General features: G+C 40.1%; 1 protein-coding gene across 10 annotated transcripts in view; it reads right to left on the bottom strand.

Annotated features, from left to right (window-relative positions):
* Positions 1–12,884, bottom strand: part of CLIP1 (CAP-Gly domain containing linker protein 1) — a 62,250-nt gene that overhangs the window by 21,373 nt on the left and 27,993 nt on the right. For 6 of the 10 annotated variants that reach the window (XR_011155511.1, XR_011155507.1, XR_011155509.1 and 3 more), the window contains 12 exons: positions 12,625–12,822; positions 12,160–12,263; positions 11,572–11,632; positions 10,509–10,541; positions 6,996–7,100; positions 4,724–5,668; positions 3,443–3,559; positions 2,466–2,523; positions 2,158–2,241; positions 1,361–1,517; positions 582–747; positions 280–495 (listed from right to left, as the gene is read on the bottom strand). Coding sequence is in view for 1 of the 10 variants with exons in the window: in XM_069031357.1 (XP_068887458.1) it covers positions 280–495; positions 582–747; positions 1,361–1,517; positions 2,158–2,241; positions 2,466–2,523; positions 3,443–3,559; positions 4,724–5,668; positions 6,996–7,100; positions 10,509–10,541; positions 11,572–11,632; positions 12,160–12,263; positions 12,625–12,822 (2,244 nt within the window). In the remaining 9 variants the exon portion in view is untranslated. The remainder of the gene's footprint in view (positions 1–279; positions 496–581; positions 748–1,360; positions 1,518–2,157; positions 2,242–2,465; positions 2,524–3,442; positions 3,560–4,723; positions 5,669–6,995; positions 7,101–10,508; positions 10,542–11,571; positions 11,633–12,159; positions 12,264–12,624; positions 12,823–12,884) is intronic. The other 4 variants (XR_011155514.1, XR_011155516.1, XR_011155512.1 and 1 more) reach the window with 3 other exon arrangements.

The following is a 12,884-nucleotide window of genomic DNA, read 5'->3' on the forward strand; positions in this document are numbered from 1 at the left end:
TCCAGCTGGCTGTGCTGAGCCAGATATCTACAAACATAAAATGTTAACTGATATCAAAGAACTGTCTCTCATCAAATCTTGTGTAATCTAGAAAAGAACTAACAACCATTTTGTCCTGTGGGCTTCTCCTCCCTAACCCAAATCCACGTACCGTGGAAAAGTTCAAAACAGAAACACTGCAAAAATCTGGCTATGAAAGGCTGAAGCAGAGAGAAAACAAGTCACTGAGACAGAAAATTTAAACTTTAAGTCACATGCAGAGTGACAAAAGCCACTTACTCTGGCCTGCTCTGCTTGTTTCTGCAGCTCCTCAACCTGTGCCTCCAGCTCGTTGTTTTTCCTCTGGGCACTTTTCAGTGCCTCTTCTGCATCCAGCAGGTTCTGCTTAAACCCTTGGATATCTGCATCGTGTTTAGCCACTAGCTCAGAAGTTTCTTTTTGATACTTGGCCTGAAGATCTTTGTACTGATGTTGGCTGGTCTCAATCTCCTTTTTCTGGTGGAAGATAAAACAGCAAAACTCAGTTCTAGCATCAGTGGGACAATATTCTGCAGTTTGATTGCTTTTAAAGTTGTTCTTACCGTGTCTGTTAATTGATCCTGCAGACTTTTCAGTTCTGCTTGATGAATCTTGAGGGTTTCCTGCTGACTCTGCTCAGCTTTCTGTGTTGTCTGCTCCACGTTTTTCTCAAGCTGAGCAGCCTTTTCATTTGCTTTTGTAAGCTCGAGTTGTATTTGCTCCAACTGCCTTGAAAGACCAAATGAAAGAACATCACTTTTTGCTGACAGCACCACAAGTACAGAGATGAAAGAGCCAAGATTGTGCTGAAGTTTATATTCTGACCTAGCATTTAGAAAGAGATTTAATTGTTTAACAGATAGAGTGTTCTGCTAAATTCAACATACACAGGGAAGACCAAGTAACTTTGCTCCCCATCTGGGGTTTTGTAAGGGTGAAGAACAAGCATTGTACACACAATTTTTATTTGGAAAAAACCCCACATTTTCTCTCACAAAAATGTGACCCAAGTCTTTTATATATCCAAATAAATGGAGCTGATCAGGTAATCAAATAATCATGAAGCACAATCACAACAGTCTGGATTATTCAAGAGGTCGTTTACTCTGGGCAATGAGAAGCACATTACACAAGAATTTTGGAATCATCAATGTTGGATGCTCTTCAAATCACGCCCAGGAGACTGTTTAGATTGATTTAGTTTGCTAAAATAAGTTCACTTGTCATATCAATGTGACACTCAGGACCATCTTGTTCAGATATTTACAGAAAAATAAAATGAGAAGCTGGGAGCGTGGGAGAGGAGATTGGATGTGACAATGCTCTGACAGTGATGAAATACCTTTCTTTTAACCTCAGCTCATCGTTCATTCTTGTGAGCTGGGCAGAGCTGTCTCCTGATGACTTAATGATCTCTGCAATGTCATTTTCAAGTTTGGCTTTTGCTTCCATCAGCTGCTGCTCCCTCTCTTCTCGCTCCCTCAGTTTCCTCTCCATCTCTGAGCAAAACAAAGGTTGTTAAGCTGTAAATTTAAGAGGAAGGGTATGCACAGAACAGCTAGAGGATTGCAAAGAACTAGAAATAGCAATACTGCCGCTACAGACCTCACAGATCACCCCTTTAAAATGAAAAATGATGATAGATTGAACTGGTAACTGCAGCAAAAGATTAAGGACTCTTCAGAAACAGTGAAGAGCAGCTAGACACGAGCCCTTTGTTTCAGAAGTGATTCACTTCAGGCCATGAGAAGTGGGTACAAGTTCTGCTGTCTCAGAGGGGAAGGAAGCAGAGGAGGAAGAGAGCTGCAGGTCTTGCAGGTGAAACCACTCATCAGCTGTTCAGCAGAGCAGCAGAAAATGAACAATGAAGGCAACACGGAGCTACAGTGAAAAAATGGCTCAGGCCAGGGCAGGAACTGCCAGGGGCAAGGGCAGCCCTTGGGATCACTTCTCCCGTGCCAACAACGCCAGGCAAGGTTTGCTTCAGGGCACAAATCGTGCTTGACTTCCCTCTACACTGGTTTTACACAGAGATGTACAAGGAGAAAGGCACAGCAAAGCCTCCTATGGGCTACAGGAGCCACACCAGAGCACACAGCTGATGCATTTCCAAAACACTCAATTTCATCCCTTCCTTACCAGTCAAACTAGACTTGAGCTGCTCCAGTTCTGAAGACATGAGTGCAAACTGCTCTTCTTTTTGGTTCAGTTTTTTCACCGTTTCTAGGCAAGTAAAATTTGGAAAATAAAGTTAGTAACTACTTAGATGCAGACAATTCCATCTACTTGCAAGGGATGTTACCCTTCAGAGAGGCTGCAAGTAATCCTATCCTTTCCACAGCCACTGAAGCTGCTGTACCATCAGGCTTGAAAGTGTTTTAAAAACCCATTTTTTTGGCATTTCATTTCTGCAGCTTTTTTTTTCTGTTTCTTTTAGCAGCACATACCTTGCATAGCTTGTTGAACATTCTCTGCTTCATCAGCTGCACTAGTAAACTTTTCTTTCTGAAAAATTGATAAAAACTTAAGGTAAGGTTTGGTAATAACAGTACAATTCAACCACTGAATTTATATTAGGTATTTTTCATGTACAAAATAGAACAGTTTTTGCTCCTAACATAAACAGATCTCAAATTTCTGAGTTACAGGTTGGCACAGATGTATTCAGCAACATAAGGCAAGATCTTCCCTTGCCTTAGCTGCAAGCACCTCAGCATTTAAAGTAACTCCTCCTTCAGCTGCCACAGAGCCCAGGGTAGGAAACAAGAATTTGGGGTCTCTATCCCAGCTGCTCACAGGCTGCACACTTGCAACCCTGTGAGCCATCTCCTAGCAGTGTTTTCCAGCTTTACCAGCAGGAATTGATGCCAAACGGTGAAGAAAAGGGAGGATTCTGAGGAAGGCAAGTAAGGCTCTTCCACCAACTCTGAGTATTTACTACTGGCTATGGAAAGACCAAAATTCCCATTGTTTTGTTACTAATGCCAGTGTAGTTCCTCAGGGAAACCCCACCCAACAACAGAGTATTTGGAAATTTATTTAAATGAGAAATGTCTTGAAAAACCATTTTAAGAAGTGTGTAGCAAGCATTAGTTGGTACCACAGCTACAATAAAGAGCCATTAAATGTTCCTTAATGAGCAGTCTAAATTTAAACTGCTGCTGCTTTTGATTTGGTTTAATTTTATCTGCAATCCATAAATAGATGAGTTCTATTTAGACAAAACACCTGATAACACAGCCCTCAGGTGAAATGATCTTTTTATTGAGAGAGATCCCATTAGCCATGAACCCCTTCCCTTCTCTCCATGAGTAAAACACCTTTGGAAGGCTTTGCTCAGAGCTGATCCACAGATTTCCATTACACTCTCACCATGAAACCCAAAATCCAAAGAGTAAAGTCAAAATTTTCGGGTATTACTCACCAAAACTTGAAGTTCCTTTTCCAAAGAATCTTTAACTTGATTTACTGCACTCAAGTTTTTCTCAAGGTCAAGAAGCTTTTGCTCTTTGCCCTGCAGTTCTTTGGCCAGATTACTGGCCTAACAAAGGTGATGAAATGGAGTAAAATAAAATGACAAACATGAATGAAAAATTAGAAAAATTAAAAGGTGAATCTGAAAGAAATAACTGTAATATTAAAATCACTCTAAGATGAAAAATTAAAAAAAAATGAAGAAAAAACCATGATGGGTTAACTGCGTGAAGCTGATTTCCACTGATGATTACATACATCACAGCACTAATTGCATCTTGGAATAGATTTGAAATAATTAAAATGTAGTTATTTTGGCATTAATGGTGAATACATTATTTAATGGCAGACATTCTTGAGTACATTTAAAATTTCGAACAAGTTCCAGCATTAGTTCAATCAGTTTTGGTTCTTTTTTGTTTGGTATTTTTGAACTGATTGATTTGTGCTTCAATTGGCTAATCAGATCAAGACACATCCACGGGGAGGGAATCTTTTCAAGGGCTCTGTACCACACACAGGGGTAGTGCAGAAACCCAGTGTGACCTCGAAATGAGAATCAGAGGTACAAATCTGGTATCTTGGAACCACCTGTGAAGGGTTTAGGAAAGCTCTTTCCAGTTATTTTCCCTCTACTCTTCACTACCATCAGCTTTAAAGAGGTGTTTCATCCAAACCCAAGGAAAATCCTGTATTGAGTTGCACTCTGTGGTTCCAAAGTGCAGTGAAACAGTGCCAGCAACATCCCTGCAGAGCCTCTCTTAAGGAAAAGTTCCACCCAGATTTTCTGTGCTTTCTTTTGTTTTTAACAGCCTCTTCCATCACCTTGTCAGAGGAAGGGAAAGGTAATGAAGGAAATATTTCCCCACCAAGCCCCAAGTCCCTTTATCTATTCCCAAAGGTTAAAACCTTAGGATGTGTGGATTCTTCTCTCAAACAAGCCAACAAGGTAACTTTTCCATAACAGGAAGATTTCAGCACAGACATGCCCAAATCTGCAGCAAGGAAGTGCAGAAGGATTTTTTCCTTTTGCTTATTGGTGCAGGTGGAGCACCAGAAACCTGTTGAGACACGACCCAGTTAATGCTCCTCTCAACCTCCTCAGATGGTCCCAAGATATCCATTCAGTAAAACTTGGTTTTTCTGTGATGTATTTCCCATAGCAGATTAAAATGGTACAAATGTAAAATAAAAGCAAAAGAAAATGAAAAGGATGGATGTTGATACAAACCTGGCTAATTCCATCAACCTTTTCAGTCTCTAAAGTCTGAATTTGTTTCTCAGCTGCCTCAAGCTGCTTGCTAAGTTTCTCGATTTCCAATTTACCTTCAGAATTGGCTTTCTCAAGTGCAGCAAGGTCCAAAAGCTTTTCTTCAGCAGCTTTGATCTGTGGTGTAAGACTATCAATAACTTTGGTTTGTTCATTGTACTTGGCTTGCAGTACCTCTAGCTCCTTTACCTTTATCTCAGCTTCCTGCAATTTGTTTAAAGTGTCTTCCATTTCTACTAGATGCTGATCTTCCACACTTTCCAGTTTGGTCTTCAGGCTTTCCAGGTTTTGCTCTTTCTCCTCCATGACTGCCACCAGTTTTGCTTTCAGCGACTCGATCTCTTTCAAGTGATGAGATCTCTCATTTTCCTGCTTCAGTTTTAAGTTTGACATTTCATTTTCATAGTCTAATTTCATCTTCTCAATCTGAGTCTTTAGCTCCGCGAATTCTGCCGTCTGAGCCCCAACACCTTTGCTGAAAGAAACTTTCAGCTCTTCCATTGCCAGCTGATGGGAGGCAATTGCAGATTCCAGCTTGGACTTCCACAGCTCTATCACGTCAGAATTCTCCTTGTTGGCGTGGTCAAGCTTGGTTTTCAAGGATTCATTTTCTTTTGCCATTCTCTCATTTGAAGCTGAAAGGGACTTGATCTCTTTCTGCAAGGCTTCCTCACTAAGGCCAAACTTCTCTTTCAATGAATTCATCTCACTCTGATGTTCTTTGCCAGCTGCTGCCATTTTTTCTTGCAAAGAACTGATTTCTTGTAGCAAGGAAAGAGAAGTGTCCACGTCATCGATGTGTTTGCTGGAATCCAACCTCCCTCGGAGCTCAGCCACTTCCTTCACCCTCAGTGCCAGGTCCCTCTCCAGCTCCATGATCCGGGACTTTTCCGACACTGTCGCCACCTACGATCAACAGCATTTTAAGAAAAGAATAATTATAAAAGATATATTTAATACAAAGACACTCTTGGCCTTGCTGAAAAGCTTCCACCGAGCATTGCAAATTGCTTCAAAAAGGGAAAAATGTCCACAATTTCATTGTGTATCACAGGCATCTTGTATTGTCTATAAATGTAGAATTTACTAAAATTCATACTTCTGATATTATCTAGAAATAACTCGCTAAAAAACTTACAAACCACCCTGATGGATATTATCAATGATTAACAAAAGGTTCCTCAGAACCATTTGAAAGCAGACTGGAAAAGAATGGAGAACCTTGAGGTCTTTGTTGAAATAATTCCTTCCAAATTCATCTCATACCAGCTACAAGACTGTCAGAGAAAATGACAAACACATTTTTAACCTACAAATCCTCTGAAATTCCTTCTATACCTGCTCCATTCTCTCTGAAAAAGTGTCCTCACACTATCTGAGCTTTTCACTGACTGTTGGAGCAGTCTGTGTTACAGCAAAGCTCCCAGAATTAATTCTAATTAGGAAGTTTTGACCTCCAGGATAACATATTACTTACCTGTAGCTCCTCTTTAAAAGTACTTATTACATATTATATAATTGGTTTTATATTTATCCTGGGTTTTTTATTCATCCCACCTCAACTTCAAGAAAATCCCCATGTGTGAGCATGAATATATGTGTGTGCATATATATATATATATTTTTTTTTTTTTTAATTGTTTTTCCCTCTTTTAAGTATTGACATCTCTTGAACTTCTGACTTGGGACAAAGTATGTCAGTTATATTCTGACAGGCAACAGCATTACTAATTACTGGGATATCCATTAAAAGATTATGTCATTGGTGAGAAAAAAGAGCTAGAAAGCCACTGCAAACCATGATTTAGCAAAGCAAGTAGTACAGCAGCTACTGAAGACCTCAAAAACCAAGCCCCAAATACTAAGTCTGTGTTAAAAGGACTGGCATGTTCAATCTTAGGTTTTTTGGGTTTAATGAACGGCTAATTTTTAAAATGAGCTACTGAATGGTCCTTTATGTCAACTCACAGTCCCATCTTGCTACTTTTGGATCCAAGGATTACTTTTGCAGTGTGAAGACATCTTACCTGAGTTCTTCAACGAGTCACACGTCCTGGCACACACACACACCCCATGGAAGCTCAAAATTAATGCTAATTTTTTAACAGTGTTCCAGCTCTGGCTACGACAGGAGCAAGGACCTGTTCCAGCACGTGTCACCCCAAGCATCGTGCCATCAGAAATCTTCCACAACACAGATCAGGCTCGTTATTCAAACAGGGAAAACCATTACCCTAGTGTCTTCTAACTCCCTCTGGAGTTTGTCAGCTTTGGTCTTTTCAAAGAGCAGGCTCTGTTCAAGCTCCTTAATGCGGGCATGCTCCAGTTTGGTCTGCGTCTGTTAGTGGAGAGGGAGAGGAAGAGAACACAACGGTGCCACCATCACATGCCAGCACAAAGAGGAGGAGCCACATGCAGGCCGTGCTGCCAGAGCCTTCTAACAGGTGAGCAGAGAGGATGCAAGGGGGGGAAAATGGACAGGGAAATGCTATGGATGAGGAAGATGGGCTGAAGGTGTGAATGGATGGGCATGTAAAAATTAAATAAAATGTGTAAAATAAATAAATAAATAAATAAATTGCAAACGGAGAAATATGAACCAAAAAAAGTTTCATGCAGCTGAGTAGAAGTTATTTATCAGTACATGAAGTTTTCAGCACAAATTAGAATAGTTATGTCAAAAATATAAATATGTGCATATATGTCTCTACCTGTTCTAACAGGATGGTAAGTCCCTCTCCTTGTCATCCCACCACCTTTTTCCTTTAATGTGTTTGGCTTATTTTAGAAAAAATTTACTTACTAACAAGGGGACAAAAATTCTCCACTGAAGCTCATGTGACAAATCAAAACTTTAACTTTCTTTTTTTGATAATAGCTGTCTCTAAGTCTCAGCCATAAAAATGCTTCTGGCCAAGACCTGGGAACATGAAGGTTCACTTGTCACTACGGTTCAAATTATTTGAACAGAAACAGAAAGAGAATGGTTGTCTGTAACTCCAAAACCTTCCTCTCTTTTCCCCTCTTCTCCTCTTTCAGGAAGGAAGCAAGCAACAAGATTCCTCAAAACCAGATTAAAAAAGTGAATCAGCCTGGTTGCTCTGCAGTTACTGAAGTCTAAATACATTGAACAATGTGTGGAAGTAGGAAAAAAGTGAGATCTTTGGAATTCTAATAGGTTCCTAAAGAGAAGCAGGACACAGATGAACATAAGTGAGCAGGTACCTCCCGCCTTTTGCCTCCTAAGAGAATTTTTAGCAAGAACACAGGATATTTGGTATTCTGTCTTGATGTCCAGATACTCCCTGAGGCCTGCAAGAGAGCCTGAAGTTTGGGAGATGCAGGGAAAGTCCAGCAGGTAGTTCAAACCTGACCTGCACCTCTGAAGTAGGGAAGAGAAAAAAATGAAAGAGAAATATAAAGATGGAGATGAGCTTCTTGTCTACTTCTCCAAATGCAGAATTCCTTCTGGCAGCAGCAAGTTATCTTCCTTCCCAAAAGCATCCAGACATCCAAGGGGGTTAATTTTTTAAACAGCTAGCTGTGTTACTGTGGAGTTCCTTGGTCCACAAACGTTTAAAAGTTGCTTTTTTAGATTTGTCGATGTTTTGAAATTCCATGGCAGGTCTGTTTCTCTCTCAGTGGAAGATCTTCAGGGTATAACAGGGAAAAACGCCCCACCAGAACACAGACTATTCTTTTTCCTGCCCACAGCTTTTGAAAATGGAATTAAGTATTCTAAGAGAAATAACTATTTAATAAGTGCCTACAACGCAGTTTTCTCTCTGACACAGGTCAGTATTAGTTTTGATCCACAACCAAATTGTAAGTAAGTATGAAAAATAATTGGCTTTAAAAACTGGAAATTCATACCTTAGCTGCTCTAATTCACCAAGGGGATCTACTGAAAACCAAGAAATTCCAAACCTCGTGGCTGCAGAATTGTCCCTGCGTGCCTTCGGAATATGCAACCTTAAGTTTTTCTATGCTACATAAACCCCAAAGCCTCTGATAATGAATTTTATAGACAGTGTTTTACTATTCCTAAGATCAGACAGACCATCACTGATTACTGGGTTGTTTTAAATCCCATCTCTTACATACTACAAAGGCAAGTAAGTTAAAATCCTGCCAAAATGGAAATAAAAGATTAAAAAATAATACTCCAGAGATCTTTGCTTGACACCTTTTTCCCCATTTAGAGCATGAGAGCTTATCCTTTAATCAAATCTGATTTCCAAGGGACAGGTTCCAGATTCCCTGAGGTAAAAATCACTGCAAAATTTTGAACTGCTCAAATTTCTCTCCTGATGATGTAGACAGAAATTCTTACTGATTACAGTTCTCTTTGAGGAACCCCAGAGCACAGTGAACAGAGAAGAGAGAGTACCCCAAAAATAAGAAAAGAATTTGATTGTAAATCTTAACTTGGATGGAAAAGAAGAGCAGGAAAAAAAGAAACAGACAACAAAACCAAAGGAATCACCTTCCCCTTCTCCAGAGCTTCACAATTAGCGAAGTGATGTGGAAACAGGATTCTTACTCTGCCTTGAACCTCCAAGAATTCCACCCAAACTTCAGAGGCTGGACATCAGCTCTTTCCAGCACTTGTGTATTCTGGCTACTCTTTCACTCCAGAATAAACCTGCCTGTGACATTTTCCATCAAACTGTGAAATTGTGCTGAGGCCAAAAATCCTGACCATCAGTTCTATGGATGGGGGAAGATGCCCTCCAGTCCCCTTGTGCTGGGATACAATCACAGGACACCACCGGGATCAGGGAGCATCAGCCTGGAAACTCTCCTTGGGAGAGTGAAGATGTCCATTTTTAATGGAAAAATTAGAACAGGGAAGTCAGGAGAAAAGATGGGATCAAAGAAGGAGTGCACAAAACAAGAGAAAGGAAGGGAACATGCAGATTTATTTCTAACAAAGCATCAACCTGACAGGGGAACTGGAGGAGACCCAGATCCCTGAGAGATCTCTGCAAAGAGAACCCCTAAGGATGCACAGCAGGAAAACCAGTTCTAGTCTTGAGAACTTCCTGTCTTGGCTGGGGATGTAGCAGAGGAGGCAGCCTGGGATAAATTTACCTTTAAAATTTCACTATTCTGAGCTGGGGAAGCAAGAGGGCTCCTTAAACATCTTGCAAGGCCATTTCTGTTATCAACTAACACATTTTTCCTACATAATTTGAAGAGAAGCTACATGAAGATACAGTAAAATCAGACAGCTTTGCCCAGTAATTGTTCAGATGGTTTTAATCATCTCTCCCCTTACCATTTCATACAGAAAAAAGGAAAAAATACGGGGAGATGAAGAACAGACAGATTTTTTCCCTCAGAAAAATCATCATCTATTGAACAGCAGCAGGATCTTGTAGGAGAGCAGGCAGGATTTTGTGAAGAAAACTGCTAAAATCCTACATTTAAATTAAGGCCACTTCAGGATGCTGGTCAGTCATGTTCTACAAGCTCCTAGACTCTTCAGTGAGTTGCAAAGGTTTTGACCCCAAAGAACTCTAATGACACCCTGGACCTGTCTGCAGTTAATGGGGATTACCACGTTTAGTCATTACACACATTCTTTCCAAGAAATGTTGTAATTGCTCTGAAAGCAACATGCACACAAATACCAGAGTCAATGTCTCAATAACAGATTATGCAGTTAGTGAATCAGTATAAGCATTTTCTGCACACAATCTGTTAACACGGGATGTCTCTGCACATTTAAGTGCCCTCTTACATTTTCTGGGTCTTCCGAAATCTGCCTCTTTCGCTATCAGTAAAATTAAAAAAACAAACAAACAAAAATGTTTCACCTGCAGTCTCAGCACTACCATTCCAACACAAACAACAGGAGACATTTCATCAGCTTGAATTCAGTTTACACCCCCAAGTTAAGCAGCCTGACAAACCAGAGTCTTTAGGATGGTTTGCCACGACTATTGACTGATGTAACAGAAAATAAAAACCTGAAATATTTCCATGGACTAAACAATAAAAGGAGCATTCTATGATGAGTCTAGATAAGTATCTTAAAATGAATGAAAGACTAAAATAAAAGAAATGTTACATGAAATGAGTATTTTTCATAAGGCTAGCACTTAAATCACAAATGCTTTACAGCAACAGTTAACTAAGGTTGTACTTCATGCTGTGCAAGAAGTTCTGATATCTTTCTGATTAGACAACAGAGTAGAACAACTAAAAGTATCTTGCTTATTAATTGCAATTTTGGGATAAAAATTGGCAGTGCTCAAATACCTGAGAGCAATCCCTCCTTAAATATTTTCTATTCTGATTGTGTAGTAACACAATGTGCTGTAGCCCAACATTATGGTTATATAAACAATAGATAAAAGTTGCACACATGAATTGCTATTTAGATTTTATGTGCAAACTCTCAGGACAAAACACTCTTCATTAATCAACCTTCCCTAAGGGAAGCACAGAAATTAATCAAAAAATGGATCAAACAGAATTAGACTTCAATATTCATTTTCAAAGGCATAGATATTAATTTGCAATTTTGTAATTTCAAAACTATTTTTTTCTCTTAGTGGTTACCTTTAACAGCAAAAGACAGAATTTCCTATGAATTAATTTCTCTAAGTAACTACAGCCATTGCACAGCCTTTGCTGAAGTGTCTAACTGAATTTGGGGTGCAATCCTGCAATTTTTGGGACAATTGGCTTACTCAAGGACTGCAGAATTGGGTATCATTTTCATGTGGTTGGACCAGGATTGATTCCTGCCTTTCTGTGCCCTCCCGGATATCCTCTTTACAAAGCTGGAGATATTTTACCTCTAGGTCTCCTTTGGTAATGGATTCTTCTTCCACACGGAACTGAAGGTCTTCAACTTTCCTGTGGGGACAACTCATTAAAATTCAGGTAACTTTGGAAGAAAATGCTTTTGAGCTCACTTTTCAGTGGAAATCAGAACGACAGTGACAACATTCCCATTGTCCCAGCAAACTGCCAGGAACACTAGGGAGAAATCTCTCACAGGAAGCATCAGAGGGAGGGAAAACTGCTGTCCTTAAAACACTACCACTGACCAAGCAAGGCATCACTATTCCTGCAGCTCTGAAGAGGGTATTTTGTATTAAAACCCTTTAAATCATCGTTTCTCTCCCGTTTTTTCACCCTTCTGCATGATCTGAGGTGAACTAAACAAGCAGTTTGATCTCACATTCTATATATTCTACCATTCATGTAGGAAACAGTCAGAAATTCAGGACACATCCAAAGAATCCACAGGCATTCAAGATGTCACGTTGCATCAAAACTCCAGCACTGAGAAACATGTCTGGAGTCAGGATGAACAGCAAGATGCACAAGGGCAGCACAACAAGAACATTCATTACATTAGTGAGGACAGTTTGGGTTACCTTTTCTCTTCCTCAAGCTGATTGAGGAGCTCCACTTTCTCCCTATCAGCTGCCTCCACCATAGCTCGGAGCTGGTCCATTTTTGCCTCCATCTCCAGCACGTGCTAATCAGGAAGAGGAATAAAACCAAAATCTACTAAGCTGGGAAATACATGAATTTTTTCCAAGTTATGTACCTGTACCTCAGTAACCACAATTTGGTGAAGTGATGGGCCAAGTGACAGGAACGTTATCAAATATATATATGATCCAAGACTGTAGTGAAGTTCAACAAAAATGAGTTAAATTCAGTAGATCTGGTATCTCATCAAGCCAAAGATTCCACAAGGGAGATCTCACAGGTATAGATTATTTTACTTTTAGCACACCACATCTTACTCCCAGCCCTTTTCAATAAGAAAACATCATTTCAGAGGTTAAGTCCATTGTGTTAACTCTGTTTCAAAAGAACAATAACTCTCTTACCCGGTCGTGCCCATCGCGAACCAGAGCCAATTCCTGCTCTATCTCCCCTACGTGACTCGTTGCTTTTGCAACTTCTGCCCTCTCCAGGTCCCTTTCTGCCAGGAGCTGCTCAATGTGCTGCTGCTTCTCCTTCAGGGCCTCCTGGAGGGCCGTGGTGCCCGAAATTTTTCTTGCATACCGGGAAGAGGTTTCTGTCAACTTCACAAAATAAATGCGTTAAAAATCATCCTGCACCAAGTGAAAAAAAAACCAGGGGGTAT

This window comes from Aphelocoma coerulescens, chromosome 15 (genome assembly GCF_041296385.1).
Source record: "Aphelocoma coerulescens isolate FSJ_1873_10779 chromosome 15, UR_Acoe_1.0, whole genome shotgun sequence".
NCBI lineage: Eukaryota > Metazoa > Chordata > Aves > Passeriformes > Corvidae > Aphelocoma > Aphelocoma coerulescens.